The following is an 18357-nucleotide window of genomic DNA, read 5'->3' as shown; positions in this document are numbered from 1 at the left end:
CAACCCCAGATTGTATTTGTTTTAGGTCGGCGATTCGAGGCCCATCAGTTTCTGCCGCTTCAGCTCCGACAGTCAGATGTTAATAACGTCCAGTTGGTGAGTTATAATTGTATTCTGTAATATTAGTTTATAACAGCTTAATTCATGGGGGCCCAGCCAAGATGACAATCGTTCGCAGATAAACGAAATGCAACGCGGTCTCTAATGTACTAATAGGAGATAGAGAGACAATAGCGTTTTGTTTCGTTTCCTGCCAACGATTGTCACCTTGGCTAAGCCCCCTGAAACGAAACACTTATTGAAATGTTTTTTTAGTTATTTTTAACAACAGAAACGGCATCTATGAGTTTTCTCTAAAATAACATTTAGTAGCAATTCTCATATTTAACGTTTGAGACCTATTTTCGTGATGTTGTTCAATCGAGAAGCGCATTTAGAAGCGCTGGAGGCCTAGTGGTAAGAGCGTTTGCTTTTCAACCCGGAGGTCGTGGGTTCAAACCCCGGCTAGTACCAATGAGTTTTTCGGAACTTATGTACGAAATATCATTTGATATTTACCAGTCGCTTTTCGGTGAAGGAAAACATCGTGAGGAAACCGGACTAATCCCAACAAGGCCTAGTTTACCCTCTGGGTTGAAAGGTCAGATGGCAGTCGCTTTCGTAAAAACTAGTGCCTACGCCAAATCTTGGGATTAGTTGTCAAGCGGACCCCAGGCTCCCATGGGCCGTGGCAAAAATGCCGGGACAACGCGAGGAAGAAGAGAGAGCTCGTGGGTTCAAACCCCGGCTCGTACCAATGAGTTTTTCGGAACCTATGTACGAAATATAATTTGATATTTACCAGTCTCTTTTCGGTGAAGGAAAACATCGTGAGGGAATCGGACTACTCCCAATAAGGCCTAGTTTACCTTCTGGGTTGGAAGGTCAGATGGCAGTCGCTTTCGTAAAAACCAGTGCCTACGCCAAATTCTGGGGATCAGTTGTCAAGCGGACCCCGTGAGCCGTGTCAAAAGCCGGGACAACGCGATGTAGAATAGAGAGAGAGCAGAAGTTGTTTAATCAGGTTTCGATAAAGTTAGAGAAAGGCCTCAAGGTTGCAAGATTTATTGGCAAACCGTATTATGGATTTTTATTCAAAAACTTTGCGGGCTGAACCGACTGCACCTTCCATTAAACTACGTATTTATTTCCAGGTCAGGTCTCGTCAAGGTGTGGTCGGTGCCCGAGTGCCAAGAGCTCCAGGTCCTGAAGGGCCACACCTGCAACGTCAGCGGCGCCGCCTTCCACCCTGCAGCCGCCATGCCCCAACGTTTCAAGGACAAGGTACTTGCACAGTGATCCTCGCTTCACTCGGTGCCGGAGCTACACCTGCAACGTCAGCGGCGCCGCCTTCCACCCTGCAGCCGCCATGCCCCAACGTTTCAAGGACAAGGTACTTGTACAGTGATCCTCGCTTCACTCGGTGCCGGAGCTACACCTGCAACGTCAGCGGCGCCGCCTTCCACCCTGCAGCCGCCATGCCCCAACGTTTCAAGGACAAGGTACTTGCACAGTGATCCTCGCTTCACTCGGTGCCGGAGCTACACCTGCAACGTCAGCGGCGCCGCCTTCCACCCTGCAGCCGCCATGCCCCAACGTTTCAAGGACAAGGTACTTGTACAGTGATCCTCGCTTCACTCGGTGCCGGAGCTACACCTGCAACGTCAGCGGCGCCGCCTTCCACCCTGCAGCCGCCATGCCCCAACGTTTCAAGGACAAGGTACTTGCACAGTGATCCTCGCTTCACTCGGTGCCGGAGCTACACCTGCAACGTCAGCGGCGCCGCCTTCCACCCTGCAGCCGCCATGCCCCAACGTTTCAAGGACAAGGTACTTGCACAGTGATCCTCGCTTCACTCGGTGCCGGAGCTACACCTGCAACGTCAGCGGCGCCGCCTTCCACCCTGCAGCCGCCATGCCCCAACGTTTCAAGGACAAGGTACTTGCACAGTGATCCTCGCTTCACTCGGTGCCGGAGCTACACCTGCAACGTCAGCGGCGCCGCCTTCCACCCTGCAGCCGCCATGCCCCAACGTTTCAAGGACAAGGTACTTGCACAGTGATCCTCGCTTCACTCGGTGCCGGAGCTACACCTGCAACGTCAGCGGCGCCGCCTTCCACCCTGCAGCCGCCATGCCCCAACGTTTCAAGGACAAGGTACTTGCACAGTGATCCTCGCTTCACTCGGTGCCGGAGCTACACCTGCAACGTCAGCGGCGCCGCCTTCCACCCTGCAGCCGCCATGCCCCAACGTTTCAAGGACAAGGTACTTGCACAGTGATCCTCGCTTCACTCGGTGCCGGAGCTACACCTGCAACGTCAGCGGCGCCGCCTTCCACCCTGCAGCCGCCATGCCCCAACGTTTCAAGGACAAGGTACTTGCACAGTGATCCTCGCTTCACTCGGTGCCGGAGCTACACCTGCAACGTCAGCGGCGCCGCCTTCCACCCTGCAGCCGCCATGCCCCAACGTTTCAAGGACAAGGTACTTGCACAGTGATCCTCGCTTCACTCGGTGCCGGAGCTACACCTGCAACGTCAGCGGCGCCGCCTTCCACCCTGCAGCCGCCATGCCCCAACGTTTCAAGGACAAGGTACTTGCACAGTGATCCTCGCTTCACTCGGTGCCGGAGCTACACCTGCAACGTCAGCGGCGCCGCCTTCCACCCTGCAGCCGCCATGCCCCAACGTTTCAAGGACAAGGTACTTGCACAGTGATCCTCGCTTCACTCGGTGCCGGAGCTACACCTGCAACGTCAGCGGCGCCGCCTTCCACCCTGCAGCCGCCATGCCCCAACGTTTCAAGGACAAGGTACTTGTACAGTGATCCTCGCTTCACTCGGTGCCGGAGCTACACCTGCAACGTCAGCGGCGCCGCCTTCCACCCTGCAGCCGCCATGCCCCAACGTTTCAAGGACAAGGTACTTGCACAGTGATCCTCGCTTCACTCGGTGCCGGAGCTACACCTGCAACGTCAGCGGCGCCGCCTTCCACCCTGCAGCCGCCATGCCCCAACGTTTCAAGGACAAGGTACTTGCACAGTGATCCTCGCTTCACTCGGTGCCGGAGCTACACCTGCAACGTCAGCGGCGCCGCCTTCCACCCTGCAGCCGCCATGCCCCAACGTTTCAAGGACAAGGTACTTGCACAGTGATCCTCGCTTCACTCGGTGCCGGAGCTACACCTGCAACGTCAGCGGCGCCGCCTTCCACCCTGCAGCCGCCATGCCCAAACGTTTCAAGGACAAGGTACTTGCACAGTGATCCTCGCTTCACTCGGTGCCGGAGCTACACCTGCAACGTCAGCGGCGCCGCCTTCCACCCTGCAGCCGCCATGCCCCAACGTTTCAAGGACAAGGTACTTGCACAGTGATCCTCGCTTCACTCGGTGCCGGAGCTACACCTGCAACGTCAGCGGCGCCGCCTTCCACCCTGCAGCCGCCATGCCCCAACGTTTCAAGGACAAGGTACTTGCACAGTGATCCTCGCTTCACTCGGTGCCGGAGCTACACCTGCAACGTCAGCGGCGCCGCCTTCCACCCTGCAGCCGCCATGCCCCAACGTTTCAAGGACAAGGTACTTGCACAGTGATCCTCGCTTCACTCGGTGCCGGAGCTACACCTGCAACGTCAGCGGCGCCGCCTTCCACCCTGCAGCCGCCATGCCCCAACGTTTCAAGGACAAGGTACTTGCACAGTGATCCTCGCTTCACTCGGTGCCGGAGCTACACCTGCAACGTCAGCGGCGCCGCCTTCCACCCTGCAGCCGCCATGCCCCAACGTTTCAAGGACAAGGTACTTACACAGTGATCCTCGCTTCACTCGGTGCCGGAGCTACACCTGCAACGTCAGCGGCGCCGCCTTCCACCCTGCAGCCGCCATGCCCCAACGTTTCAAGGACAAGGTACTTGCACAGTGATCCTCGCTTCACTCGGTGCCGGAGCTACACCTGCAACGTCAGCGGCGCCGCCTTCCACCCTGCAGCCGCCATGCCCCAACGTTTCAAGGACAAGGTACTTGCACAGTGATCCTCGCTTCACTCGGTGCCGGAGCTACACCTGCAACGTCAGCGGCGCCGCCTTCCACCCTGCAGCCGCCATGCCCCAACGTTTCAAGGACAAGGTACTTGCACAGTGATCCTCGCTTCACTCGGTGCCGGAGCTACACCTGCAACGTCAGCGGCGCCGCCTTCCACCCTGCAGCCGCCATGCCCCAACGTTTCAAGGACAAGGTACTTGCACAGTGATCCTCGCTTCACTCGGTGCCGGAGCTACACCTGCAACGTCAGCGGCGCCGCCTTCCACCCTGCAGCCGCCATGCCCCAACGTTTCAAGGACAAGGTACTTGCACAGTGATCCTCGCTTCACTCGGTGCCGGAGCTACACCTGCAACGTCAGCGGCGCCGCCTTCCACCCTGCAGCCGCCATGCCCCAACGTTTCAAGGACAAGGTACTTGCACAGTGATCCTCGCTTCACTCGGTGCCGGAGCTACACCTGCAACGTCAGCGGCGCCGCCTTCCACCCTGCAGCCGCCATGCCCCAACGTTTCAAGGACAAGGTACTTGCACAGTGATCCTCGCTTCACTCGGTGCCGGAGCTACACCTGCAACGTCAGCGGCGCCGCCTTCCACCCTGCAGCCGCCATGCCCCAACGTTTCAAGGACAAGGTACTTGCACAGTGATCCTCGCTTCACTCGGTGCCGGAGCTACACCTGCAACGTCAGCGGCGCCGCCTTCCACCCTGCAGCCGCCATGCCCCAACGTTTCAAGGACAAGGTACTTGCACAGTGATCCTCGCTTCACTCGGTGCCGGAGCTACACCTGCAACGTCAGCGGCGCCGCCTTCCACCCTGCAGCCGCCATGCCCCAACGTTTCAAGGACAAGGTACTTGCACAGTGATCCTCGCTTCACTCGGTGCCGGAGCTACACCTGCAACGTCAGCGGCGCCGCCTTCCACCCTGCAGCCGCCATGCCCCAACGTTTCAAGGACAAGGTACTTGCACAGTGATCCTCGCTTCACTCGGTGCCGGAGCTACACCTGCAACGTCAGCGGCGCCGCCTTCCACCCTGCAGCCGCCATGCCCCAACGTTTCAAGGACAAGGTACTTGCACAGTGATCCTCGCTTCACTCGGTGCCGGAGCTACACCTGCAACGTCAGCGGCGCCGCCTTCCACCCTGCAGCCGCCATGCCCCAACGTTTCAAGGACAAGGTACTTGCACAGTGATCCTCGCTTCACTCGGTGCCGGAGCTACACCTGCAACGTCAGCGGCGCCGCCTTCCACCCTGCAGCCGCCATGCCCCAACGTTTCAAGGACAAGGTACTTGCACAGTGATCCTCGCTTCACTCGGTGCCGGAGCTACACCTGCAACGTCAGCGGCGCCGCCTTCCACCCTGCAGCCGCCATGCCCCAACGTTTCAAGGACAAGGTACTTGCACAGTGATCCTCGCTTCACTCGGTGCCGGAGCTACACCTGCAACGTCAGCGGCGCCGCCTTCCACCCTGCAGCCGCCATGCCCCAACGTTTCAAGGACAAGGTACTTGCACAGTGATCCTCGCTTCACTCGGTGCCGGAGCTACACCTGCAACGTCAGCGGCGCCGCCTTCCACCCTGCAGCCGCCATGCCCCAACGTTTCAAGGACAAGGTACTTGCACAGTGATCCTCGCTTCACTCGGTGCCGGAGCTACACCTGCAACGTCAGCGGCGCCGCCTTCCACCCTGCAGCCGCCATGCCCCAACGTTTCAAGGACAAGGTACTTGCACAGTGATCCTCGCTTCACTCGGTGCCGGAGCTACACCTGCAACGTCAGCGGCGCCGCCTTCCACCCTGCAGCCGCCATGCCCCAACGTTTCAAGGACAAGGTACTTGCACAGTGATCCTCGCTTCACTCGGTGCCGGAGCTACACCTGCAACGTCAGCGGCGCCGCCTTCCACCCTGCAGCCGCCATGCCCCAACGTTTCAAGGACAAGGTACTTGCACAGTGATCCTCGCTTCACTCGGTGCCGGAGCTACACCTGCAACGTCAGCGGCGCCGCCTTCCACCCTGCAGCCGCCATGCCCCAACGTTTCAAGGACAAGGTACTTGCACAGTGATCCTCGCTTCACTCGGTGCCGGAGCTACACCTGCAACGTCAGCGGCGCCGCCTTCCACCCTGCAGCCGCCATGCCCCAACGTTTCAAGGACAAGGTACTTGCACAGTGATCCTCGCTTCACTCGGTGCCGGAGCTACACCTGCAACGTCAGCGGCGCCGCCTTCCACCCTGCAGCCGCCATGCCCCAACGTTTCAAGGACAAGGTACTTGCACAGTGATTATTTATTTTATTTTATTTATTTTATTTATTCATTTTAATTAACACAGTATAACAGTTAAAACTAAAGCACTGTGAAATTACATATTGAACCTAGACAATCTAGACATGTATAATTGGAAAGAGTTGACATGAAACATCAAAATACTAATTAGAATACAGGTGACACTTATAACACAGAGGAGGGACGAATATCCATCATCTCGCTGAACATCAGACATTCATCACGCACTGACATCCATCTACTTGCAAACACATCACATTCAGGCGCTGATGCGAGGAGTGAATTCAAGCTGCGTAAAGCTCGAACAAAAGGAGCGTTCCTGCGCGACACAGTTCGGGAACCCGGCACAGATAAAAGACAGCGATTACGAGGCCGAAACTCAAATCTAGAAGGTGTTGGGACAAACAGACGCACTACTTGTGTTGTTAACTCGACACAGTCAGAGTCACCGCGTAAGATATTACAGATTGTAGTGAGAAGTGCTGAGCTGCGTCTTACCTCTAGGGAGTTAAATCCCATCATTCCCAACAAAAACTTGGTAGGATAAAGGAATGGGTAATACCCGTACATTTTTTTGTATAGGAAGCGCAAGAACACTTTCTGTACTTTTTCCAGTTGTAAGACATATGTTGTCTCGTAGGGACACCAAACGACAGAGGCCGTCTCAAGCTTACTCCTCACTAAGGCATTGTAGAGCAGTTTTATTGTTCTTGAGTCAGTAAAATCCCTGGCATTTCGAATGACAAATCCCAACCTCTTGTAACAATTACGGGTCAATGCATTCAGGTGCTCATGGAAATTGAGACGAGAGTCTAGAATGACACCGAGATCGCGGATGGAGCTAACACGAACTATTGCGTCTGAACCCAAAATATATGTGTAGTTAAGTGGATTTCGTGCCTTGCTAAAACTTATAACCGCACATTTAGAGACATTAAAGGATAGTCTATTTTTTACGCTCCACTCGCGCAGTTGGTCAAGATCCTTTTGAAGAGATTCACAATCTGAGATTCCTTGTACTCCATAGATCAACTTCAAGTCATCGGCATAAAGAAGGCATCTAGCGAAACTCGGAACGGATGCCAGGTCATTAATCATTATACCGAAGAGCAAAGGACCCAGTACCGATCCCTGACTGACGCCAGACCTAGTCTGATAAGTGTCCGATATAAAGCAGCCATGTTGCACATATTGACTCCTATCGCGGAGATAACTAGCGAAGAAACGGAGTAGTTGCGGGGAAAAAACCGATATCGCACAACTTGCTCAATAGCACATCGTTATCCACGCGATCGAATGCTTTTTGGAAGTCGAAGTATAACACGTCTACTTGTATACCCTTGTCCATATGATCGGAAACCGAGTCCACCAAAGTTAGAAGATTCGACTCCACTGAACGCCGAGGCCTAAAACCGTGCTGGGAATCGCTAAGAAAGGGCTTAATTTGAGGAGCTACGAGCCTATTTACAATGCTCTCAAATACCTTGGCAATCGACGAAAGAATGGCTATAGGTCGATAGTCTTCCACGCGAGTTGAGTTACAAGTTTTAGGAATAGGTCCCACTCGTGTGACTTTCCACTGATGCGGGTAAACTCCAGTACACAATGATATGTTCAAAATGTGGCATAAAGGTTGTATAAGCCACTCACTACACCCTTTTAAAATATAGGCCGGGACATTATCAGGTCCAGGGGAGCTACGTGGTTTTAATCGTTTTATTGAGGCTTCTATGTCTTGCGGAGATATTTGGTTAACGTGAACGTAATTAGAATTACAAGACAAATCCTCGCGAACAATTTGTTCAAAGTCAAGATTTGGAACATTTGACAAAAAGACAGATGAAAAGAAATCTGCGAAGGCCTGGGCTGCCTCTGTCCCCTCAAACTCTGCCCCCTGGAAGGTAACTTGAGACTCGAACCCTCCTTTAGCTTTTAAGTTTCCAATATGCTGCCAAAACGCTTGAGGGTTGGACGCAAGCTTGACTTGCAAGTTATTAATGTAGTCATCGTATGCACTTGATATACGAAGTTTGAGACTAGCCCTAAGCCTAGAAAAGGTGGTATATATAGACTCGTCTCCTGAACGTTTCCAATCCCTATGCAATTTAGCCTTCTTCTTAAGGCCCATAATAATATCAGACGTAAACCAAACTGGATAACGCTTACTTGGCTTATTAGGTCTTGCTTTCCTAGGTATACATGCATCGAAAATATCGTATAATATGCCATAAAAGAGATCTACAGCCACATTGGCATCACGAGTCTCAAGAAGATCATGCCAGGACACCTTTGATAATAACAGGTAGAGGAGTTCATAATTGCCCTTCGAAAAATTCCAATCACGGCTTAAATCGACATTGCTGGGTGTCATGAAAACAGATTTGTGCCCTGATCCTGTAAACGGCACTTCAATTTCCAGCGGTGGATGGTACGCATCACGATGAGGGACTAGCCCCCCATCTTCCATCTCATAAACTTTTACACAGCTAGAATCACCACGCACCAGCACCACATCTAGCACTCCTCCAAATGCATTCGATACATCATTCATCTCATTCAAGTTACAAACAGTTGTAAAATAACAAAAGTAGCTTAAAATATTAACAGAAGAATAAGTCGGGTTTAGGTTTAAATCGCCGACAATCACCACAACACCTTTTAAGGAATCAATAACAGATTCAACTTTGTGGAAAAAACTCATATAGATATCATCAGCAGCCTTAGGAGGTATATATATAACACACACATGGCACAAAGTATGATCCAGATAGAACGAAGCCCAGAGATCTTCGCCACTAGTCGTCTCAAGGTCCGGTCTGCGCTGCAGTCTAACACCTGGCCGTGCCGTCAACAGCACGCCTCCCCCTTGACGCCCTCCAGTACGATCCCTCCGGAGCACGCTCCACTCACTACCGACCAGTTCTGAGTCCTCAACCGAATCAGACAGCCAGGATTCGGTTACAGCTACAATATCACTGTCGAGAGCAAGAGTAATATGCCTAAAAGCCTTCAGTTTTGTGTTGAGACCTCGAACATTTTGATACGCAATGCTTAGAGACGAATTTGAAGAACGCTGACGGGATATATTACGCCTACTTTTCCTGTCTTTTTGCACCTTGTCGACGAAACGTCCACATTTTAACTCTTGCATTTTCAGGCCAAACACTTGCTGAAAGACATTTGTCATAGAAAGCGGCGGGTATTCCTATTTTATAAGACTTGTAATTCCCTTTCGATTTAAGTTCTTCGACTGTACAGGTTGCATTTGGACACAAGGTTTGCAGATACTCTTGAACCTCTCCAGCCTCCGACACCATATTCCATAAATGTATGTGCTTACGGAGTTCGACTGCTCTGAGAGATGTTACACCAGGACCTCCAGTGCAGCGTATTGAAGCCAGTCGTTGTTGTTTATTTTCTGCGTCGTCTTTGACATTCTTAGATCCATCCTTACTGCTGGGCTTATGTTGGTCCTGCTGCTTGTCGCTGCCTGCAGATAACTGTTTGTCGTTGACGTCGATTTGCGAAAAACCACTTCTCGGAGCGACGTCACTGTCTGACATGTTCTTGGTAAGATTGTCTCCAACTGATTCCTTCTGTGCCTCTCCTGCCTTGATTTTAGGTCCATTACTAACGGCGCTGATGTTGATGCTCGTCAGGCAACTTGATTCATTGCTGGACTTTACAATCTCGCTGTAAGGGGTGGGCGGCGGCGGCGCGACCTCAGACCTGCTTCGAAACTTGATCTTAATCTCCAATTCGCACAATTTCTCGCTGACTGCTTCTACTTTATTAGTACACATGTTAAGAGCAGAATGGTACCGTTCGATTGTAGAGACAGCATCTGCTAGGCGCTCCGTCAAGCATGTAATTTGTTCCCGAAGCAATTTTATTTCTAGGTCGGGAGATAAGGACATGGATTCATCTTTCTCCGGATAACAGGGCTCTGTCGAGCGGCGGGGAACTGAGGAGGGTTTCCGCAGCGTCACATTCTTCATACTTGTTGGAGTTCCCACAGGAGTTTCACAGTTATTTCCACCCTTTTTTGCAGCAGCGGCACATTCAGGACAGACCCAAGTCTCCTTTTCAGCCTCCGAAAGGTTTTTATAGGTACAGCTATAATGGTATAACTTCCCGCAGTTTTCCACCATACACTGCAAGAACTCTTCTCCTACCAACATCTCCGACTGGCACCCACTACAGATCATGCTGTTATTCAGTACCGAATCCATATTCGTAACAAATATTCCTAGATATGCTTACAGACAGTGGGCCGTAACAAGGCGGCGTAGCTCGTAGCACGTAGCACTGGTTCGTAGTCGAATGTGGCGTAGCCGATCCGTTGTGCCGTGACGTAACTCGCGCCTAATACCGAGTTATTTCGCCGCGCCGAGAACTCGCCTTCGTGGCTAAATGGATACAACAGCAAGCTGCTACACGGACGATCCTGGTTCGATCCCCAGGAGATGAAAAAATAAAAAAGCAAAAAGCGTTCACTCCGTTAACACACCGCAGCCGAAGCACTGTCCACACAAGCTATCCCACTCTAGAGCCGCCCACTGGGCGGGGTCGGCTCATAAGAATAGTTCAAGAGCAACAAGAAATTAGAAATTCAAACGTCAACCAATCACAAAAAAGAAATAAACAATTTCAAATAAGGCGAATGTCACCAAAAAAATGCGTCCGCGCGCACCGAGCGATCGGCCGAAACTGATCTGACTGATCCTCGCTTCACTCGGTGCCGGAGCTACACCTGCAACGTCAGCGGCGCCGCCTTCCACCCTGCAGCCGCCATGCCCCAACGTTTCAAGGACAAGGTACTTGCACAGTGATCCTCGCTTCACTCGGTGCCGGAGCTACACCTGCAACGTCAGCGGCGCCGCCTTCCACCCTGCAGCCGCCATGCCCCAACGTTTCAAGGACAAGGTACTTGCACAGTGATCCTCGCTTCACTCGGTGCCGGAGCTACACCTGCAACGTCAGCGGCGCCGCCTTCCACCCTGCAGCCGCCATGCCCCAACGTTTCAAGGACAAGGTACTTGCACAGTGATCCTCGCTTCACTCGGTGCCGGAGCTACACCTGCAACGTCAGCGGCGCCGCCTTCCACCCTGCAGCCGCCATGCCCCAACGTTTCAAGGACAAGGTACTTGCACAGTGATCCTCGCTTCACTCGGTGCCGGAGCTACACCTGCAACGTCAGCGGCGCCGCCTTCCACCCTGCAGCCGCCATGCCCCAACGTTTCAAGGACAAGGTACTTGCACAGTGATCCTCGCTTCACTCGGTGCCGGAGCTACACCTGCAACGTCAGCGGCGCCGCCTTCCACCCTGCAGCCGCCATGCCCCAACGTTTCAAGGACAAGGTACTTGCACAGTGATCCTCGCTTCACTCGGTGCCGGAGCTACACCTGCAACGTCAGCGGCGCCGCCTTCCACCCTGCAGCCGCCATGCCCCAACGTTTCAAGGACAAGGTACTTGCACAGTGATCCTCGCTTCACTCGGTGCCGGAGCTACACCTGCAACGTCAGCGGCGCCGCCTTCCACCCTGCAGCCGCCATGCCCCAACGTTTCAAGGACAAGGTACTTGCACAGTGATCCTCGCTTCACTCGGTGCCGGAGCTACACCTGCAACGTCAGCGGCGCCGCCTTCCACCCTGCAGCCGCCATGCCCCAACGTTTCAAGGACAAGGTACTTGCACAGTGATCCTCGCTTCACTCGGTGCCGGAGCTACACCTGCAACGTCAGCGGCGCCGCCTTCCACCCTGCAGCCGCCATGCCCCAACGTTTCAAGGACAAGGTACTTGCACAGTGATCCTCGCTTCACTCGGTGCCGGAGCTACACCTGCAACGTCAGCGGCGCCGCCTTCCACCCTGCAGCCGCCATGCCCCAACGTTTCAAGGACAAGGTACTTGCACAGTGATCCTCGCTTCACTCGGTGCCGGAGCTACACCTGCAACGTCAGCGGCGCCGCCTTCCACCCTGCAGCCGCCATGCCCCAACGTTTCAAGGACAAGGTACTTGCACAGTGATCCTCGCTTCACTCGGTGCCGGAGCTACACCTGCAACGTCAGCGGCGCCGCCTTCCACCCTGCAGCCGCCATGCCCCAACGTTTCAAGGACAAGGTACTTGCACAGTGATCCTCGCTTCACTCGGTGCCGGAGCTACACCTGCAACGTCAGCGGCGCCGCCTTCCACCCTGCAGCCGCCATGCCCCAACGTTTCAAGGACAAGGTACTTGCACAGTGATCCTCGCTTCACTCGGTGCCGGAGCTACACCTGCAACGTCAGCGGCGCCGCCTTCCACCCTGCAGCCGCCATGCCCCAACGTTTCAAGGACAAGGTACTTGCACAGTGATCCTCGCTTCACTCGGTGCCGGAGCTACACCTGCAACGAGAGCGCCACACAAAACGACTGCGAAGTATAGGGCGAAAAGTGTAGGTGCAAGTACGCACCCCTGCTTTACCCCACGGGTAACGGGGAAAAAGCTTGACTCATCGACACCTACAGCGACGCAGCATTCCATGTCGCTATGCAAACCCACGAGTCGTATGATCCGTGCATCCCAACTTTGCCAACAGCATCCCCAAGGCTTCACGGGGAACACTGTCAAATGCCTTCTCAAGGTCGACAAAGCAGAGGAACAAATTTTGACCCTGTTCTCTGCTTTCGTATTGCAGTTGACGCAATGAGAAAATGGCCTCACTGGTTCCCCGATCAGGTCGGAAGCCGAACTGTGTTTCAGGCAAAATCTCTTCAGAGAGCTTCATAAGGCAGTCAAAGAGGTATTCGGCAAAGAGTGGGATAAGAGTAGCAGTCTGCACGGTCACTTTTGTTCTTGTAGACTTATATAATAATCCAGCCTATATACGTCCCACTGCTGGGCACAGGCCTCCTCTCATGTGCGAGAGGGCTCGGGCTATAGTCCCCACGCTAGCCCAATGCGGATTGGGGACTTCACATACACCTTTGAATTTCTTCGCAGATGTATGCAGGTTTCCTCACGATGTTTTCCTTCACCGAAAAGCTAGTGGTAAATATCAAATGACATTTCGTACATAAGTTCCGAAAAACTCATTGGTACGAGCCAGGATTTGAACCCACGACCTCCGGATTGAAAGTCGGATTTCATATCCACTCGGCCACCACCGCTTCTTCTTCCTTCTTGTAGACTTATTCGAGATTTTTCAAAGGTTTTTGGGACACGTTCTTCCGCCCACATACGAACAAATACAGACGCGTGGAACTCATCACCTCCGTATTTCAGTAAGTAAATGCCAAACGCGCGTTTATTGTGTTGTTGTTTGATGGCCAGCACGACTTCGTCGCGAGACAGAGGCTCGTCCAGCTGAGTCAATATTGGGAGCGTGCACGACTGTCACGCAACCTAGTGTCCGCAAGTCTAGGGGAAAACGTCAATTCACTACATCTTATAAAACTACTCCAAAACTAAAAACTACTGAACGGATTTTCATACGACTTTCATCTATCAATAGAGTGATTCTTGAGGAAAGCTTAAGTATATAACTTGTTAAGGTTTTGTGTAAATTGTTTGAAATATAACGATGTTGTCGGAAAAAATCACGCTGACTAGGAGCTTTAATCGAAAACGCTGCCTAATCCGTTTGAGCTATAACAACACAATGTATGGTGGGGTTGTTTCTCATTCATAGGTCTACATAAAAGTCCGCGATGTGAAATGTGTATCTTTTAAGGATAACTTACTATACATATTCGTAACTTTTAAAAAAAGATCACGTAATATGTGGCATTTGCAAAGCTATTTACATGGATACATTATTAACAATTATCAAAATAAATACGTTAGTTATATTAAGCATTTCATACAGATTACAATGGTCCCTTGGGCCATACAATTTAAATGAAAATTTCAGGAGTAATCGTAAAACAAAGTTTCATTTCGAGCCATATAATTGTACGAAATGTTAAAGACGCTATCCGCAGTTAGTTCAAATTTTTACCACCTTATGCGCTGGGATCGCTTTACTTACCCCCACCATGCACTTCGCACGGTCCCAATAGGGAGTTGAGGCATCGTGTTAATATGTGGTAGATCCGCTGTTCTATCCACGTTAAGCAGAGAGTTAAAATATTCTGCCCGCCTCTTAAGCACATCCTCTCTCCTTTTTAGCTGGTACTCACCGTCGACTGAATTAAATGGTATAGTTTATATTTTTCTCCGTGAGCTTCTACGGATTATCGTCTTATCTATTGTTTAAAAACCGCAAAGGCGCGTGCCACTATGAAAAAATGGGCAGGCCGCATAGGTAGCGTTTATTGAATTACTACTCTATTGAGGACGGAATAAGATTCATTATGAACTAATACATAATTCTAACAGAATAGCTGTCTGATCTCTATTGGTGCGTCTAAGGTAGGCGACTAAACGCTCTCAAACCAGCTTAACTTGTGACACTGCGATCCGAAACAAAGATACGTATTCGAAGACCTCGCTTGCACTGGTAATGCGAGCGCACGGCTAGCTAGCGCCAAGTAAGCAATGTTATGTTTCTCGAAGAGCAGGTAAAAAACAGGGCCGGATTTTCACACAAATATATTTGGGTGGTTTTACGTTCTTTAATTTAAAGAGATAAAACATAACACTATTTAAATAGTAGGTACACATCTAACAGCCATTTACCATTATTTTATTGTTTATTTAAAATTGGCCTGTTTAAAGTTTAAAATTAGCAAACAACTGTTTAAACAGTTGATTATAAAAATGAGTATATTTCGTTGTAATTACACAAACCCATTCTGTTAGATGTGTACCTACATGCCCTAGATACTTATTACTTACTTTTTACTTATGTTTTGCACTAAAACAACTGTTATTATAACACCAAGTTTATTATAATATCCTTAATATTCTCAAGCCAACATGAACGCTCTTACACGTGTCAATCCAGTATGCCCGTAACCTTATAGTTACCCAGTTCATTCTCCATGCATCACGTCTGTACTCAACAAACGCCGCTCGCTGTCACTGTCACTCGCATATCTGTCTGTGTATCGGTCATTTTATACAGTCTGTAGTTGCGTTCTGTTACAGCATACCTGCACGGCTAGCACATGATTACACGCGGGATAACTCGCGCCGCGAGAAAAAACAGTCGCGTGTCACAAATTTCTATCTCGACCTGTCAGTTTCTCGATTTTGGTAGCATAAGTTGGCAGATCGAGAAAAGAATTCCACGCGAGAGAGCCATCCCGCGCGCGACTTAGCCAGTGTGGCCATTTATACTTGGAACAAACTTTTCTTTCGTGGCAACACTGAATCGGTACTAACATAATCGGAAAAATAATGAATAGTCAGCTTTAGAAACGGAGCGTCCCTAGTCACGATAACTTTGTCTCCTTCTCGCAGTATTAAGATTAAAGAAATAGCAAATATTATTTTGAAGTCGGAAATGTCAATGTGTCAATCATAATTTGATTCGCTTTGTCGTTACAAGTTAGAGTACATTATTATATCTAAAGATAATTACCTACCTAATAATTAAATACCACTCCTTACGAATGATTGGTGTTTTTTTAAGATAATTGAGATTATCCGAAAGTGTTGGCTAATAAGCTACCATCTTTACGAAGAAGACTGAAGATCTCATGATAATCCCCAACATATCTTCCTTGTGGCTGGCTAGTTGCTGCACCGCTGGCTTTGAAGATAGATTGATGACATGCACAAGTCTGTCATCAAACACGGCGCCTATACCTAAGCATGCTGCTGCTGGGCGCAGCCATCCTGCCACGGAGGACATAGAAGGGCCTTAAGTTGGGAACCTACTCCATACAACGATACTCGAATGTTAATAACAATGAGTTATTTTTGCGTGTTTTGTATTTTAGCGATCTATGGATGCAGCGTTAGTTTTTTAAGTTTTCTCATATTGCAAATACACAAAAACATTAAGTTATTTTATGTACTCTGACCTCTTTTAGATATTTAGATTTAAGTACGACTACTACGACTCCCACCGAACGGGCGGAGTCGGATCGCATTTCACATTTATGTGGCCGCAAGCCGGTCGGCTGCTCGCGGACGCGGAGACGCCTCCGGACGGATTCTATCGCTTCTGCGATATATAATGTATAGGCACATTAAAAATGCGCTCCGGTGCGGCCTGACTCCAGCCAGTCGGTGGGAATCGTACATTAGGGTGGTAACTACAGAATACTCGTATTACGGCCGTGGCCTTTTGTAAGGTGGAGGTTGAGTTGGGCTGCCAGATTCATTTTGCATTATTTTATTATCTGCGTATAATAAAATAATGCATATAGTAACAAAAGTGTACTTAGACACCTACTTAGAGTAAGTAATAGGTACCTAAGTACAGTAGGTCTACACCTACCCAATCTGAAGGCTTTCTCCAAAGTTTTAAAATACATTGCGTTTTTGTACTACTACTACTACTACTTCACTCGCTCAGTGACCCAAACAAGATCTTGGCCTCTGACGCAAGAGAGCGCCACTCTGCCCTATCCTGCGCCACTTCACGCCAGTTGGGTATTCCGAGGGCGAACAGGTCTTTTAGGACTTCGTCGCTCCAGCGGTATCTGGGACGCCCAGACGGACGTTTTTCACCCGGGTGCACCACATACACTCTTCTCACAGCACGATCCTCTCCCATCCTCTCTAGGTGGTGCGTTTTTGTACACATATTATAAATCATTAGTACCCGGATATACCTATAATTAAACCCCAAGACCGCGGTTTATATCCCACAATCAATTGAAGCACGTGACGAGTTTTTGTACTTAGGTGGTGGTTTATTTAACTATTTGCGTATATATTTTTTAGGTGGTAGGTTGCATGCATTGACTGTAAAAATACGCGTGTAAGTGTAACGGGTTAGCACTGATTGACTAGCACTTAATTATTTCGTGGATTAGCGAAGTAATATTTTTGTATCAATTAATACGGATTTCCACAAAGTAGTTTCTATTAATCACCCTCTAGTCAATTCTCCATCAAACTGTTTGCTTTGTTGATGTGGTGGCACAATCTTAGGCTTTTAATTTTTCTGTCGGGTTTTCATTTAACTTAGAGAACAAACAAGTAAATGTGAAAAAATACAATCATTTTGTTATTACCGGCATGATATAGATATAGGTATCTTAATAGGTATGTTATAAAGCAATACCACGTACCTACACCTTACCTACCTAGCTAACGGACAAATCATAAAACTCAGGATTCATATTAAAATTACACAGAAAATTGCTGTAGTATGATATAAATACAAAATATAGAAAATTAACTTTCTTTTAGGACTAAAGTCAACAAAACTTCGACAAAATATGCTTCTCGCGACCCTCTAGCCTCGAAGACAGTTTCTCTCCTTTTGACGTTGAAACGCGGGATATTTTCTCTCCCATAGTGCACTTGTGCTACGAGTTTCGAGAGTATCCCGCGTGGAACTGTCAAACGACAAAATTATGTCTTTTTGACATTTGTCCGCGAGACAGCGGGTTGTCGCGCGCGTCTTATGCTACCGATTCGCGAGAAAGCTCTATGTCGCGGCATTTTCTCGCCTGTCGACTGTCGCGCCCGTCATGTGCTAGCCGTGCTGTACATTACAAAAACTACTTACACATTTTAATTCTGTCCCGTTTAACCTAACAGGTGGAACGAAATCTGGGCCCTTATCATAATAGGGCTATACTCCCCCCTTGTTGAGTATCAGTCGTGTGTCGCTGCAGTAGACGTCTGTGCTTGCACAATGCCGTCAGAGCCCCGTCGTTCTCATCAAACCAGTCCTCGTTTTTACGGACTACTGGGCCGAGGGTCATTTTGACAGTGTCCAGGATGTGAGTATACCGGCCAACTGAGAGTCGGACTCGCGCACGAAGAGTTCCGTACCATTACGCAAAAAACGGCAAAAAATCACGTTTGTTGTATGGGAGCCCCACTTAAATATGTATTTTATTCCGTTTTTAGGATTTTTTGTGGTAACAGAAATACATCGTCTGTGAAAAT

At 50.1% G+C, this 18357-nt stretch overlaps 1 protein-coding gene across 1 annotated transcript in view; it reads left to right on the top strand.

The window, feature by feature from the left end:
- Positions 1–18357, top strand: part of LOC133531703 (U4/U6 small nuclear ribonucleoprotein Prp4) — a 56969-nt gene that overhangs the window by 11183 nt on the left and 27429 nt on the right. Inside the window, exons 6-7 of the mRNA XM_061870073.1 lie at positions 26–96; positions 1194–1323. Coding sequence (XP_061726057.1) covers positions 26–96; positions 1194–1323 — 201 coding nt within the window. The remainder of the gene's footprint in view (positions 1–25; positions 97–1193; positions 1324–18357) is intronic.

Source organism: Cydia pomonella, chromosome 25 (genome assembly GCF_033807575.1).
Source record: "Cydia pomonella isolate Wapato2018A chromosome 25, ilCydPomo1, whole genome shotgun sequence".
Lineage (NCBI taxonomy): Eukaryota > Metazoa > Arthropoda > Insecta > Lepidoptera > Tortricidae > Cydia > Cydia pomonella.
This window is presented reverse-complemented; position numbering and strand designations above follow the sequence as displayed.